This window comes from Corapipo altera, unplaced genomic scaffold, assembly GCF_003945725.1.
Source record: "Corapipo altera isolate COAL_440 unplaced genomic scaffold, ASM394572v1 75, whole genome shotgun sequence".
Lineage (NCBI taxonomy): Eukaryota > Metazoa > Chordata > Aves > Passeriformes > Pipridae > Corapipo > Corapipo altera.
The window spans coordinates 12,459,514-12,476,500 of record NW_020884887.1 but is presented as its reverse complement, the minus strand read 5'-3'; the positions used below and the strand labels follow the sequence as shown (position 1 = coordinate 12,476,500).

Genomic DNA, 16,987 nt, shown 5'->3' with positions numbered 1-16,987 from the left:
TAATGGCTTCAATGTGATTTTTCCCAATTTTAAAATAAACCCACAGACAGGAATGATCTTTGTCGAGAACCATTTCCCTTTATTGCATTGAAATATGTGTGAGGTGTTTTTAACAAAGGCTGTTTGCTGAATTCCCCTTCACACCTGTTGAACCTGTAAATGAGCTCGAGCAGAGTAATAGAGGTCACAATTCCTCTCTGGTCTGGGACAAAACTGAGAGATGGGCTGGAAAGAGAGTCCCAGGGGGGAGGTTCAGCAGTTCCTGGGCTGCACAGTCTGCCAGCAGTCATGCAGATACCAGGGAAATCCCCACAGCTGCTCCTTGGACACTGAGTTTTGTGGGAAGGGAAATATTTTAATATATTTGGGGTTTGGGGATGGCTTTGGCACGTGTGGCTTTGGAGAGTTCTATGGCCTTAAAACTGTTGGGACACAGGAAACAAACCTGAAGCAAAGCAGGTTTTGTTAGTTCTGCTGCTTAGTGCACTGTTTATTTTATTTATATGTATAACCATTAACTGATAGTGGTAGTTTGTCTTTCCATTGGAAGAGTAGAAATAGCTGTAAAATATAGGAAAGAGAAACTAATTTCAAGGAGTTCTTGGGAAGACTTAAGTGATTTTGATTTGAAGTGCATCTGTAAGTGACTAGAGAGAAGACGATTTGAGGCAGAGATCTTAATCCATGTGCTGTCATCTCCCATTCCTGCTCCTTGGCATATCTTGTAACATCTCCAAAGTCTGACAGCAGAAGTGGTGCAATACAGTCCTACAGTATTTTCAAAGTACAGATGGGCCAAGCACAGATGGCTGTATTGCATCCTGTACAGCCTCTCGCTTAAACAAATATAGAATAATTTCCCTGGCACTGCTGGGTTGGGTTTTTTTCAGATTTACATTCAACTAAATCAGGCCATGAATTTTTGATTTCCTCTTTGTCATCATCCATCCCAATTAGTGGGTCTTCTTTCTGACACGGTGCCAAATTGTCACATTCATCTTCTTATCCTTTGCAAAATACCTGGAAGAGGTTATACAGTTCTCCTTTTTTAAGACACCTTTCTTTTAACAATTTACTGGCTTAGCTAATAAGGGAGTCAGATATTTTTTATGCCCATTTCATGTAAATGGCGAAAAAAAAGATGGTTTCTAAGCAAAAGGTTTACAACCTAAATAAAGTAAAGGGAAGAAACAACACTGGTATTGCCAGTTAAAAATGTGACAGCACAGGTCAGCAGCATGTGCAGTCTTACAGTCAGTGCCTCAGAGATGAATTATCGTGCATTTGTCTGGCTTTGTGTAGGCATCATGTTAGAGCTGAGTTTTAGAAGTATCTGAACATGACTCTGCAAGTGTTTACAGAGAGTCTCTGACAGGTGTGACAAGAAGAGCTGAAGGTACTTGTTTTAAAGTTTAGCAACTGGGTAATAAAGGCTGTCATCGTTAACACGGAGGAGTCGGTGATGGCTCAGTACAGGGGTGATTGGAAGTGAAACAGAACCTGGAAAGGGTCTGGAAACAGTCTTGCAGCTGATGTGTTCTGCAGTAGGGACTGGGAGGCCAGTGGGAAAACGCAGGCAGCAGAGGATGGAATGGTCAGCCCCAGGAGCTGGGCTGTGTTATCTTTGCAAAATTGTCTTTACAGAAGATTTTTGGAAGGATACAAAGAGATGATGGTGGAACTCAGTAAGGCCAGAGGAAAGGGCATAAGAATAGGCAGGAGGAGAACTGATAAAAGATGCCTAAGTGGGAGAATGGGTTGTAAATGCCATGTTTTAAAGCACCATTTACTGACTTTGCACAAAATTTAAGCAGTGTTAATTTGGAGATAGTCCCAGGAAAGGCTACAGCCCCACTGAAAGGTGACAGAAGATCTCCAGCAAAGGGGTTTGAACGCTAGAGAGGAAAAATGAGATCAGTTCTGCCTGTGGGGTTCTTAAGCAGACAAGTTGGCATTTGTGAGGTGTCTGAAATATAGACAAAAATTTCAATGTGACGGGCAGAACTCAATCCATCAGTCCTTCACACACGTCTTGGAAACTGAACTGAGTTTGTGTTCATGGAGGGCAAAAAGAGGGTGAGGACAGAGCACCCCTCCGATTCTTCTACAGAGAGCACGAACGGGACATGTAGAAGACAGGCACAAAAACATGGGAGTACAGGATTCTTGGGAAAACTGCATTGAAAGTAGCTTAGAGTTGAGGAAATGAAGTTGGCACCAACGTTAGCTGGACAGGGTCCATTTGAAATGAATGAATCTGCCTTTACTGATGTGCAGAAAGTGGATGCTGAGCTGGAAAAGAAATCCTGGTTGGTGCTTTGGGACCCCAAGGCACAAGACAGGGAGCTGAGGGAGTTTCCAAACAATGGGGAGGTCACTGGGATTTATGGTGGAATTGTAGTAAGTAATGAGGAATGATTCCACATTCTTAAAGCAAGAAGCCACAGTTATTACTGTGCTAGAGAGCATTTATTCCACAGAGTTTTACAAATGCATTCTGATGGCAGGGACAATGCCATAATTGGGAACATCTGTAGCATTTGCCCAGGCAACACCAGTTAACAAAAGATACTTTTCTTTTTAATTTAGTAAAATATACCAAACTGTTTGAAAGTGAACTGATGGTGGGAGCGAGAGGAGAGAAAAGTTGGTGTCATTTTCATTTTCTAAACAAGTAGAATGAATGATCTTTAGAATTCAGCACAGCAGCTATTGAATTTTTCATCCTGAGATCCCCTAAAAGATGTAGATGTACAACAAACACACCTCCCACAAAAGCAACCAGGTGAGAAAGGCCCCGTGAGACGTGGATAACTGAATTTCCTCCGACAGAAGAAGTGATTGGCAGATCAATAGCCAAAAAAATCCAGCTCTTGAGAAATCTGTGAATATTCAGTTACAGCTCTGCTGCAGATGGCAGTTCCTCTCTGTGAGTGCTTCTACCCTTTACAGGAGCTAAAGAGTGAATTTATTCATCTTTATTTACCTATTGACCCTTATGTTTATGTCCTAGAATACAGATTTACTTTTGAAAATTCCAAGTTACTGTGCATGCACACAACATCCCACCGTACTATATACACAATGTAACATGTAGAGAATGGATACATATACTTTTTCCTTTTAAAAAGTGCATATAGAGGGTACTGAAAGGAGAAAACAATAATTTCTTGTTCGAAAGCAGGTCGGCTCAGGAGCTGAGCAGCCAATTTGTGAGCTGTGAGGCACCACCAGATGTCAAGTTTCCCTCTGTGACCCCGCCAGACCTTCTGCCCTCCCTGGCCTCACTGTGCCCTGATGTCAGGTCACGTAACACATCTCTCATGTCTCCAGCAAATCCAAAAAAGGGCTGTTCTTTTACTGGGCTTTTCCTGGCTGGCTCACAGAGCTTGGCACAGGCCACCCCAGCACTGAACTTACTCCCCACTAAGCACTTAATTGCAGGGAGTTGTGTTGCCTCCACACTCGGAGCAGTGTCCTGATGACACATCACCTCCACCTCGGGAGGATCTTTAAGAAATCCTTTAGACCGACGCTTTGTGCTGCTACCTTGTGACTGTTGGCTGTAAATACACCCGTGGAGAGTTCCTGTCTGCTGGGTTTCACACTCACAGCTCCTCTGACACAGGAAAATATATAGACTTGTTTTCGTGAAATGTTGGTGCTTGGGATTCTTTTTAATTACTTCTGAATTCTGTTACACAGTAAAAAGGCCTTTTAGGTTCAGTTAACATTTTCACTTTATAATTCTGACAGTGCAATATAGTACAATTGAATTAATCGGGTTTTTCTGTGTTTCTGTTACAGAGATTTTGAGGGTCTCAGTTAAATCATCCTATTTGCAGACTGATTACTAGGGAGGGAATGTATCACTCTGGGTTTAAATTATCTTGCTGGGAACAGATTTTAATCTTTCCTTCTTTTTTCTATGGAGTCCTGTGGATATATTATATCTTATTCAACTCTGTTTTCAAAATGTTTTCTATTTTTGCCTGTTTAATGAGGCATGTCAAATGTTCTTCACTTTTTACACTTCAGAAATCTGTAGAAATAATTTCCTTTCCTGGTATTTGTCAGCGGGAAGGATGAAGGATTTGTTTTACTTTTTCCAAAAGAAAACCTAAGCGTGCAATCTTTCATACATGAGCAATTTTTTTTCCCTATGTTTGTCTAGCATTTAGCACGATGGGGTAGTTGGAGATACCAGCTTCTCAGCTATGCAGTGCTGGGATGTAGAAATTTGGCAAAGTCTCAGATCTCCAGGGGACCAGACTGGTGGGACAGGCTGTGCTCAGAACTGTTCGCTGTCGAACTCAGCCCAGCGATGTTTCGCTGCTGCTTTCTGGTAGTTAAATGGTCTCTTTGCTGAGCTCCCCGTGAGGTTTCTGGACATCAGATCTGGGGCACAGAGGGCATTTCCCTGCCAGCTCAGCCCCAGCTCCTCATTCCTCAGGAATGAGCAGGATTTCAAGCCCATCTCTGTGCCTGGGAACGGGAGTTCTCTGCCCTGGGTGTGTGCGGGTGCTTCGGCTCAGCAGCGTGAGCACCTGACATCAGGGCTTGGACTCTTTTCCAAGAGCCATTGAACTAAAATTTGGATGATTTAACACCTGACTTGGGGACACCAAAGTAGTTATCATGCTGAAGGTCACACTCGATCACTCTGGTCATGATGAATATGAGAGGATGAGGCAGCTCAGGGGAAATCTTCTTTATTTTTATGAGACACTCCAGGATCCCACCATTCTTGTGGAATATATGGGTAAATGGGTGCTGCAGGGAGGTAGTTCTTTTCTCCATGTCTTGTTTAGTAGAAAATAAAATTAAGGATATGAAGAAATCCAAGGCCTATTCAGCCTGGAGGGCTGCAAAACCCCTTTCTTTGTCACTGTGTGAAAAAAGGACAGGAAGGAAAGAGAGAAGGAAGAGAAGTGTTTAATCCTCCTGTGTGACACTACTTAGATAAATACTTCCCAGATTAGCTGTCAAACCATTAACTACTACACTCAGTTGTGGTCTGCTCCTACACATGCAGTTTGGTTGAACTTTCACATTTTCTCTGAAGAGCTGCTTTATGTCTGGACACCAATCAAAATTACATATTCTGTAACAGGACGCTTGTTTTCTTATCTCTCTTTCTACAAGCTATTGTTTTTCAATGAAACCAACAACAGCAAAGGTCAGGATTTATGCAATATCATGAACTGGGAGTACAAAGAGGGAGCTGGAATAGGAGCTGGAAGCAAGCCATGAACCAGGGCAAGCTCTTTTTCTTCTTGCAATGTATCATTTATCCACGAAGGAACATTTTCCTCCTCTGTACATACCATCTCTATATACACCACTGGGGATGTGTAATGTTGCTCTTAGTATGAACATTCTCTTTATTTTCTATCTCGCTGCTGTCAATAAATCATCTGTTAAATGAATCAGGCCTTGTGAACTTGTACTGCCAAGATTGATTTTTGCGTGACGTTTCTTCGGGAAATGAATTAAATCTTAGAAAGAAAAATGTGTGCACAGTGGCAAAGTGTGCTTTCACAGGGAGAGTATTTATGATGAATAGAAGGAAGATAGAGTACACATGCTTCACAGAACACATTCTTGTAATGATGCACGGTACTAATATGATCTGAAGTAAAGATGCTAAGATCAGAAGCTTTCAATGCAGAAAGATTACCATTTCCTTTGAAAGCATTATTTACTGTAAATTCCTCAGATAGTTTTCAAAATACATTGAGTTCTTTCATTGTAATTTACATAAGTCCTTATTTTTTTGGCTCTCCTCAGTATCCATCAAAATAATTGGGCTTTCAGCAGTGCTTTGTACAGACAGGTGGGTATGAATTCAAGGGCGATTTTTTCTCTTTACTGGCTGCCTTTATGACAACCAAAGGAGGCTCCTCTTGCATTATTACTTTATGGGGATAAAGTAAAAGACCCTGTGAGTCTGCCTGCTATGCAAGAGAGTGAATGTGTGTGTCCTTCACCTGTTGTTACAGATACTTAAATCCAGTCTCCTTTTGCTGTCAGTGAAGGTTTTGGGCAGAGGAAAAGAAAAAAATTCCAAGTGAACTTCTTCTCCAAGATTTTCTCAACATTAGAAGTGCATTTCTGTGATCAGTCATAGCAAATGTAGTAGGAAATGATTTTTAATCCTTTTGCAATGAGACACACGTAAAACAGCCTGTGGTCATTAGCTCACAATAAAATAATGGGACTTTGTTCCTTTAGTGGGAACTGCTTTTCCTGACAGTGACAGGGATGGTAAATATTGTACTAAATGCCTGTACTAAATGCCTGTACAGGAACTTGTGTCAGAATGGGAAAAGTACATTCCAGTTCTATAGTGAATTAAAAATCAAAACATTAAAAGGGCCAGAGTGTGAAATGGTATCCCTGCCTCCTTAAGGAGCGTCAAAGGAATAAAGAAATGTAAAAGGCACAAGGCAAACTTTTGGAGGGAGGCTCTGGTGTACAAATGGTTCCAGTAAAATCCTATTCCAGCCATAAATTCACTCAAATTTGATTCTTAATATTTGAGAGCATTGTGTTCCCTTACCAAGATTACTCCACCCCTTGGTTGTTCCCTGTTACCCTGATTGCTGTGTTGCTGTGCTGTATTTCCTCCTGGTATTTGTGCATTTCTGGATTTGGAAGGTGCAGTAGTGCAGAAATAGTTCTGATTTCTTGTCAGGGGATCTTTGCAATCCACAGGGGAGCTATGTTGTCTCATTTGCACTTTCTTATTGAATTTCAATCAGTTTTCCCAACAATTTGCTGGAGGAATTCCCGTGGGACTTCTTCAAATGCTCCCAGCCCCATGCTGTCCGACAGCTCCTCATTTTCTCTTCTAGGGTTGCCTGTGTTTTCTCATTTAAGAATAATTCACCACATGACAACATTTTACATTAATGAAGCCCTGGTGGTATCAGTTGTGATGACATCCAGTAGGGAACACAGAAAATAAGCAAAAGGATATACACAGTATAAAATAAAAATCAACCGATGTGCAAAAAAGTTAATGAGGGGGAAAAACAGTTTCTGCTGGCATATGCTGACTCACGAGTATCTCCCTCTCCATCCTGCTCAAGCGTGGGCAAATTGGATTTATCTGTCACTTTTCAAGGGTCCCTGAGGCCGAGAATAAAGATGGTGGGCTCTGCTAAAAATTAAGTGAATCTACTCAGTTGTTTCCCCCTTTTTTCTGTTTCATAGAGTACCAGTTCCTGGAAGAAGGAGTCTTTCTAATAAATTCCTGGGTGCCTTTTACTGCTTTTAGGCAGCATCTGAAATCCCAGCAGGGACTGTGAGAAGAATGTGGGGTGATTTTTTTTCTGTGGGAGAGCAGATCAGTCCTAGTGTTCAGTGTCCCTCTGGGAGTGCCCTGTGCTAGACCCACACAGGCTGCACAGTGAGAGTCCTGTTTTTCACTTCTGTACAATGTTCTGTGCTGAGTTTCCTCAGGTAGCAGCTGTGATCATCTATCATGAGGGTGGACAGCCTAGACCTCACCTCCAGAATAGGCATCCTGAGCACACACTGGCATTTGGATCTTGCTACCCATAAAAATAATACCTTTTCTCATTAAAACAGACAAAAAAACCCCAATAACCAACTGGGAGCTCATTAATTTTAGATGTCAGCAAACTTAAAGAGCTGGAGTAGTGTCAGAAGAACAGAATTGTGTAAAAGTAGCAGTTTTATCCTATGACCCTTCAAAACTTCGTGTATTTTAAAAGAATATTATCAAATAATAATAAATATCTCTGTTTACTATGACACTTTACAAAAATTATCTACTGCCAGTGCATTTTTTTCTTAATTCAGTTTGGATCCATCTGTGATTCCACAAAGAACTGTAAAAACTAGAGGCCTCTTACAGCTCATTTCATATATAACCATATTTTCAACTTCTTTTGGAGAAGTGTTGCATGTGCTTATGCTTCTCCATAGGCATTCTGTGAAATCATCTTGTGCTTTTATTTTTCCCTGTATGTAATCTTTTCATTTATACTCTTGGCTGTTACTTTCCTGCTCCAATTGAACATAAATAGATCTGCCCATTTCTTCTCAAATGCTGTCAAATTACTAATTTTACTTCCTGAATTTTGCTCCTTCCAGCTCAGGGCCATTTCCATTATGGAAGGTAGCAGCTGCCCTTAGCATCAACAGCTTAAGTTATTTCCAACTACTGTAATTCAGAACATTTTTACTGAATATCAGAATCTAAAATTTCTCTCTGTTCAGCAAGTGGAGCAAAACAACCTCTTGGATGTGGAGAAGTTCAGCAGGTTGTCTTAACATTTTCAGCTATGGCTTTGGAAGGTCTGTAGGAAACAATTCCATTTAATACTCAAATATAGACACTGTGATACTGCTTGTCTAAAAATAACTGTCCCTCAGTTCCCTCATTTTAACCTCAGTGAGTTTTGTTTGTACTCTTAATTATTCTTCCACCTTTGCTTACTTATTACTCCCAATGCCTTAGAGTGCAATATCTGCTGAGCTGTTGGCAGCAAAGTCAGGTATCTGTGGAAACCTCCCATGGGCTGTGAGCTGCTTTTTTAGCGCTGCTTTAAACTCAAAGCAGGGTTCATTTTTTTCAAGAAATCATCCCTCTTGCAAAGCCCAGCCAATGCTCGACAAGCCAAGGCTAAAGCCAACAGGAATGTCTTCTCTGAGGCTGGTGCAGAAGACACTGGATGCCAAGTCAAGGACATCTGTTCAGAGTGTAAAAACAGAGAGGGAGGAAGGAAGGAAGGCAAGAGGGGACGTGATGACTCCATAAAGCCTTTTTTCATCCAGAGAACTGCATGAACTGCTGGAAAAGTCCATTCAGTCAGACGTTTTTATTTGCTCTGCTTTAGTTTTCAGTTGATGTAACTCCCTCTATTCCACCCTTCAGGTGATATGATAGAATTTGAATGAGAAAATCAGCTGGCAAGTGAATTTTGGAAGGCTAAGAATCATACAGGAGATAACATTTTAATTAGTACCTGGCACAAGGGATGTTGCTCCCACAAGTTTCCTGCTCAGTTTGACAGTCCTCCACCATCTTATAGTTGGGATGTATTTAAAATAAAACTCCAGGCTTCTTAATCACCTGGCAAAGACGAACTTTGCAGGGTTTTCCCAATTAATGTGAGCACAAAAGGAACCAGAGTTAAGCACCATGAAAGCAGATGTACACTTTGCCTGCAGCATTAACAGGGAGCTTTGCAGCTCTCAATCTTTGTTTGCACAGGTCTGGCTGAGCTTTGTGTTTTATATGTCCCATTTTAAAGAAGCTTCAGATCAAAGCCTGTTTCGTCTTCCCAATAGCTCAGCTGCTCCTGCAATCATCTGAAAGTCTGAACTGCAGGATCTTGGCATCTGCTGCTGTATTTATAAGACAAGGCAAAAACAAGTGACAGAAGGATCAGAGGTGGTTATAGGCATAGGTGTCAACCCTGGGGAAGAATAGCCAGGGAATGCCAAAAATGCAGCAAGACAGATATATCCACGCAGAATTTTGTCATGGAATGTTGGTGACACTACAGGAGGGATTTGAGATGGAAACCATGCAGTGATCAAACCAGCAAGGCGTGTTTGGAATGCAGAACCTTTCCTTCTAGTAATAGTAAACAATCCATTCCTTTCTACTTCGTGAAATTACTGGCATAATACCTCACTTCTTATTGTTAGAAGAAGTTGCCTGAGGCCTCAATGAGAAGAGCAAATGAGAGCATCACTCCTTCCAGCCACGAGCGGTGCAATAATTGTGAAGGTAATTATCCTCAGAGTTGCATCACCAAAATGTCACCTATAAAACACCAGGGAGTCATGTACAAGTCACATGGAGGTGTGTGTGTTTAGCTGCATCTGCGTGTGGTCAAATTGCAAGTGGAGGGTTAGCACAGCACTGAGTTCATCTTGGTGCTTAGTTTCAAATCAGCTCCTGCAGCAGAGGTGTTTTGAACATTATTTTCCATGACTGGGAGCAGACCCACCCTCCCTTTAGCCTGAAAGATGCTACAGTTTTTTTAACTTTATCCTTAAAGCCTGTTTAGATAATCAACACACATGTGGACACAATCATAGCAGGGCAAAAGGAGTTGTTGACTTACCTACAAGAGAGAAAATGAATGTAGTGATGTTTGTCAGAGAAAGAGTGGTTGAAATTGCTGCATTTTCTTTTTATAAAGTATATAGAATGTAAAGAATAACATAAAATACAGTACAAAGGATGAGCGTTATCTCCTCTCAACCTCCATGCTATCAGCCATTTCTGTCAAACTTTTTAGTGTTATTATGTTGTTCTTAAGTACGTGTTTTACCACATAGTTTTGTTGTCTTAGTCTTCAAAAATACAAAAATGAGAGGGTTTTTTTTTCCTTTTTGAATTGCTGAAATAATTTCTGTCCTATTTCTAGCTGGAGGAATTAGGCAATGTCATGGAAGTTCGTGCTATATCACATTTAAATCAAAACTGAATGGACTTGTCCTCCAGACTCACAGGACAAATGCCTGGCCTCTTTGTTACCACTGACACGTGTTACCAATACAAGGTAACATCATAATAATAAGAGCTGGTATAATAATACCAACAGCTGGTTTCTGCTTGTGAACCAAGCAGCAAACAGGGACAGATTCCACTAGTGCACCCACTCCCTCTTGTTACTCAGGGAATACCAAGGCTGAAATTTCAGAGATGGGCTCTCTTGCAAAGTTTTCCATTTCTTATTTTCATTATGTGGCTGGTCACCTCAACCCCTTGGTTCTGCTCCATGGCAGGACATTTGCATCTTTAAGCAGGTGATTCAAAAACTAGTGGCGTGTTCCTAAGATGAATTCTGTCACGGCAGATTTAATTTGGGTGGAATTAGCTGAGTAACTAAATATGTATTTTTTTAAAGCTTCTACTTTTTACTTTTTTTTTTTTAATTATTATTATTATTTGCATTCTTATATATGCATTTGCAGCTTCCTTTCCTCTACAGTACAGAAAAGTTGAAGCTATCCCAGCTCTGAGGGAATGTACACATGCTCCACTTTGGCATTCAGGGAATAGGGAATCTGTTCCTCAGTCTCTACCTAAGACACTATTTAGCCTATTTATATCACAATAATATCAATCAAAAAAACCAGTCTCTGGTAATGTGATTGGCAGTAATTTAGCACTATTTGTAAAAATCATTATTAGAATAATGACAATAGCAGGAAGAAGGCAAGAGACAGATGACAGAGAGATGACAGGGAAGTCAAATGATACAAAAGCTGTTACACACATACTGTGACTCTGTTTGCATGGTTTGCTTATTGGGAAACAGTGTAATGTATCACTGTAACTTTTTTCTGGACAACACAGGCTTCTTGCTTGCCACATAGTGCCAGAACATTCTGGCAGCAAGTGAGACACTGATACAGTACTGCAGCAATGTACTTCCTAAGTTTTGTTCAGAGTTCACTGCAGTAGGAGTTACAAGGCTTGTTTGGTTATTTTGTTAGTGGATGAATATTTTACAATACTGCTTTGCTAGGCTGGAATAAAAATGGGATGTGACTCAGTATTGATTTAATCTTATACATCTACAGGTAAATTCAGTTTTAGTGTTGATTTCTATCAACAAGTGCTATTGCAAGTCCCTATCTGAAAGAGTGAAATTAAATATTATCCTGCTAATTTTCACCACCTATGTAAATAGTGTCTGTAGAGCTGAAAAAGTCCAAGGCCTATGAAAACCTGAGCCTTTAGAGCATGCTAATGGCTTTCCATTAGGTCAGATTAATGTTTTCTGCTTAGTGAAAATAGGTATTTAGCAAAAGTGCTTTCAAATTGTTAGGAATAAATAACTGCTGGACCAATTCCCTCACCCTTGGGAATAAATCTGCACTTTCAGTGCTTGCTAATAAATCAGTTCTGCAGGATAATTCCTCACATCTGCAGATTCAGATCTGAGGGTGTGGGTTGGGTCCAGCAGCACACAGATCCTCCATGGCTCAGAGAAGGGACAGGTTCTGCCACTGTTCCTGGCCCCACTGCCATGGCAGGTGCAGGGCACTGGCTCTGGGATCAGGTAGGAGAGCTGGGTGTTTATATCCTGCCTCTCCATCCCCAGCTGGAGCAGCAGCCATCCCAACCTGCTGCACGCCGGGAAGTCGTGGGTGTCGTGGAAGAGCATCAGCAGTGAGGGGTCCAGGAATTAATGTTCCACGGGGATCTGATGTCCCGTGGTTGCTCAGGCAGAACTTTTGGTTACATGGATAAAATAGCAAGTACAAAGCCTTGTGGGTTGTTCTCTTTTTAAAAGGTGTAGGAAATGACCTGAAGGCAGAGTCTCTTATCTTGAAGAAGACACACACCAGAGTGAAAATGCCTCTTTGCATGTGTTTGCACTTGGGTCTGTGTCACAGCACCAGAGCTTTAAATGGCTGCTGACAGTTGACAGGACAGATTTTGGTTGTTAGAGAGGGACTATACAGAGGTTCCTCCCTTGGTGATTCTCTTCATCCCATATTTTTTTAATCAGTGCTTCGAGCCATGTCAACATCCATATTGTTTGCAGCCCCAGTGTTCTCTTCTTATAAATCTCCAAATAGCAAGAGACCCATTATCACATCCACTCCTCCTACAGCCCTGTTCTTGTCGTCTGAGGAATGGGACTTGAAACTTCTATTAATAGTAAAGAGGTACATTTGCACTGCATTTTTTATGAAGAGGGTTCTTAAAAATGCTTTAAAACTTATACTGATGGAAATTTATATATGAGGATCTTAGATCTGAGGGTCCTCAGAGCTATGCTTTCTAATTGTTTGATATGTAACATAATGGGTCCTACCATCAGAAATAAAACATGAAGTGCTCTGGTTCCTGGAACCCAGCCTGACTTTGTATGAAACTTGTGCCCTCTGAATGTCAATCCACTTTGAAGTGTCCCAAAACAAACAAATTCAGAATGATTATATACTGCTGATAATGTTCAAATAAATGAAATAGAATGCAGTTCAGTCAGGTAGAGAGGCAGGATATTTTTAACCAGGCACAGTGGCATTAAAATAAAATTTAACACAAGAAAATGTAAAATAATGCTTCCTCTATTTTAATGTGCAGGAGAAAGTAAGATTGAGGGTGTTAAATACTTGAACAGAAATTTAGCTGAACTTTGCATAAAATTTTTGAAGTCTCGTCCAGGAATTTATTATTCACTCCATATTAACAGCAAAGTTGGTTCCTGTTTGACTCATGAAACAGCATTTATCCTTGTGAAGAAAGACTGCAGTCCTAAGAGAGAACCTCAACATCTTACCCACTGTGGAATCATCTTTAAGCAGCATACTTAAGGAGTATCTCAGTTATTCACAAAAGAACTATCCAGAATGCAAAAAACTCCAGCTCTGGTCTTCCTGTCAAGTCGTGCCTCAGACTGAATTCCAAGGGAAATCTGCAGGGTTTGGGGTCAGTGAAAACAAGAGAAATAAATCATCCAGGGTCCACCCTCAAAGACCGTCCTCACAGGGAGTGAGGGGGGCAGTCCTGGAGAAAGATGCAGCACAGAGGAGGCTCCAAGTCTGTTCTGGCTCCATCAAAATCAAGGGAATGTCAGGGAATGACAGGAGGATACAGGGTTCCTCTGTCTGAGCAGCTGTAGGGTATAACCCAGCTGATGTAGCTCAGGGATTGCAGCTGTTGGGTAAAGGCACAGGACTGGTGTAAGTAGGAATGTCCATGGGCATGGCAAATCTAAACATGGTTAGTTACAGACATGGAAAAACATGTAACAATTGATTACAAATGGCATTTTACAGATCCTGTTGTGTTTGTGTGCTTTGACTGTACGGAGGAATTGTTTCAAGTCTGATTTGCCACTAATTAATTACTTCTGTTTACCATTAATTAATTGCTTCTGTCCCACCTACACTGTGCATTCAGTCCTGGCCTCAGCTGCAATTTAAAAGCACGGATTCCAATTACCTCAGTCAATGCAGTTTACAGTAAATGCCCACTTTGTGGGATTTGTTTTAGAGCCCTCAGTCTGGCCCTGGGAATGCCTGGGAATCCTGCAGGGTGCTGAGGCTGGGAGAGGTGGAGCAGGAGCTTCTCCTACACTGTGAGTTTGGGAGCAAATGCCAGATCCCTCAAAGCTGTGAGTTGCTGTGGTCTCTAGGGTTGGCTTTGTATTTGGAAGTACACAGTTCTGAATAAGGAAAATCACTCTAGAGGGTGTTTTATTTGTTATTTTCTTTTTTTCTGGGCCTTGATTGCCTGTGAAGCTCAGTGTACCTGTGCCCAAGGCATGGTAAGGGGTCAGGAAGGCACAGGAATGGATTTTTGTGGTCCAGAGTTCCAGCCTTGGCTTCCTAAAGGTGACACGTGCCAAAGTAAAAGTATCAGACCTGCACAATAAAATTACATTACTCATTTCTTGGACAAATGAATCCTCTTTTTTTTTTTTTTTTCACCCACCTGACATAATCAGGAGTCAAAGCTGTGTTTGTGTGTGCAGTTTGACTGGAGATACACTTGTGAAATACTCTGAACATATGGATAACCTGTCACGTGGATGAGGGATTGGCTAAACAACACTTGTGCACTGTATTTCTCTTTTTTTTCCTTTGCAAAGCTGATTTTTGAAGGACAAGGCAGAAGGAAAGAAAAGGCACTGCCTTCTTTTAATTGGGAAAGATGAATTATTATCAGTACAGTCCTCAGGAAACATTTGTGAGACAGGTTATTGAAAAGAAGGGGTTTAGGGTCTCTCGTGGTGCCATAGTGGCCTCATAATATTTTGACAAAAATTATGTCTGATGAGAACCAGTTGCTGACAGTTCATTAGGGAATGCAGGAACAGCATCATAAAAGAAGCTTCTGCATCACTACTAACATGTATTTAAGTGCTCAACTCCTGTTGAAATTACCAGTGGTGGAAATTTCTCTTATCTTTTTGGATCTAAACTCATAAAATAAGAAATCATTTGTGCCTGTCTAGACCTAGTTCATAGCTGAATAATTATTAATGATAACATTAGTTTTCTTCCTACCTTCCCCCCTTCTCTACACCTCCTAATGGGGCCTCATTACAGGCAGGATGATGGAATTTGTTCTGCTATTGCTTCTGTTGTGATTTTTCTCTGACAAAAGACTTTGTGAGTAATAGCCAAGGAAGAAAGAGCAACATGAAGTGTTCCTTATAGAAGAGATGGCATGGTGGGCTCAAAAATCCTATCTTGGCTTTGGTTTTAGCTTTCAAAGATAAGATAGTTTACAATGAGTAAAATATGATGTCAATTTAAGTGAGAAAATAAAGTGGTAAGGTTTTGCATTAAGTTAAGCCACTTTAGAGTTAGTATTGCATTGTCTTTCATTTATTTTACATTAATTGTTGGGGTTTTCTTTTCTAAGACCTGATATTTCCACACCTCTACTCAATAAGAAGGCATAGTGATCTTCATATTTTTATCTTCGGTAGGAAAATTCATCAAATTCTTCCAGCATTACAGGAAAAAAACGGGAAAATCTTTCTTCTTCTCCCCTCTCAAATGCTAAAATAGTTCCCACTTAGAAAAGGCTCTAATTTCTATTTTTAACTTAAGAGTTATTCCTGTCCCAGAATAAAGTGGGAGAACAAACTCAGCACAGCCATGAGATCTCTGCAAGTTCCCTGCAGTCACTGGAGCAGTGAGTTTAACTTGGGAGAGCTGTGGGGCTCAATTGTTCTTCAACAAGGTGGAAGGAGGAGCACTATAATGTGCAGTGAGATGGAGAAGCCATATTGTGCCTGTGAAGGATGCCTGCCTCTACAGCATAAAATCCTCCTCTGTATTCCAAGAAATGTCATTTAAAATGTAGAACGAGTGCACAGCAGGAATAATAAAATTGCCTGAGCATGTGAATTTTAAGCACTAAACATGATACAGAAACAAGAATATTTTTTCTGACAGAAACTGGTGACTAATGCAGCTTTCTTCCTTAAAAATATTTGCTTCAGCTGGATGTTAATCTCTTGGCAGAAATTTCTGAAAAAAAAAAGAAAATTAGATATTTCTCAGTAAAAATTTATAAGAAAATAAATGTTTTACCTCACTAACAAAATGGAATTGACAACCTTCAGAGGTGGCAGAGCCTTACTTGCAGTAGAACTAGAGAAACATGACAATTTTTTTCTGTATATAAATAAGTATATATATTTCCTATTACTGTGATAATAGCCTTACACTAAGCCAAATGTGGCTATAAATTATTCCCAGCATCTTGTTCGAGTAGCATGTCTAGGCAAGTATGTCCCTCCTCCCCATCTGTCTGACTGATATTTTTCTCTGAAATCCTAAAAGGTGAAAACATTTAAGTTAAACAGTCACACAGCTCTAATTTCAAACCAGTGGGTAGCTCTGCATGGCACTTCTTCCATCACAAATCATGTCACCTTTGGAGGAAATACTTGAGTCCAACTTATAATTCATGATGACTTACATTTTCTTTTTAACTTGCATCCTTTTCTTTTCCTTCAGAGCTCTTAATGAGGAGAACTTCACAACCATGGACTCTCTGGGGGAAAGTTGGTTTTTTTTCCCTGGTGCTCCTGACTCAGTCTGGTGCTTTGTTCTTTTTCCAGCTTGCACAGACAAGGAGCTGAGGAGCCTGGCTTCGAGGCTAAAGGACTGGTTTGGTGCTCTCCACGAGGATGCCAATCGTGTCATCAAACCCACGAGCTCGGAGACGGCGCAAGGCAGTAAGAAAACCCCTTTCCTTGGTGAACATTGAACATTCCTTGGTGTCAGGCAGGTGCCAGGGAGTCAGCAGGCACACAGGAGACCTGATCCTGCAAATAAATTCCATTTTCTGAAGGAGCTGCAGCCCTTCTGTTCCCCCTCTGGCTCAAACTGCTCTAAAAACAGGCAGTTAGAGACAGAATGGCCTTCACAAGTTAATCAGGCAAATCCCTTTGAAGGCCATGGAGGTGACCTCTATACTAGTAAAGGAAACTGCTCAGGGACTTTTCTTAGGTGA

The 16,987-nt window shown here is 40.9% G+C and overlaps 1 protein-coding gene across 2 annotated transcripts in view; it reads left to right on the top strand.

Annotated features, from left to right (window-relative positions):
* Positions 1 to 16,987, top strand: part of SPOCK1 (SPARC (osteonectin), cwcv and kazal like domains proteoglycan 1) — a 264,847-nt gene that overhangs the window by 231,577 nt on the left and 16,283 nt on the right. For both annotated transcript variants that reach the window (XM_027643334.1, XM_027643333.1), the window contains one exon: positions 16,593 to 16,709. In XM_027643334.1, the coding sequence (XP_027499135.1) occupies positions 16,593 to 16,709 (117 nt within the window). The remainder of the gene's footprint in view (positions 1 to 16,592; positions 16,710 to 16,987) is intronic.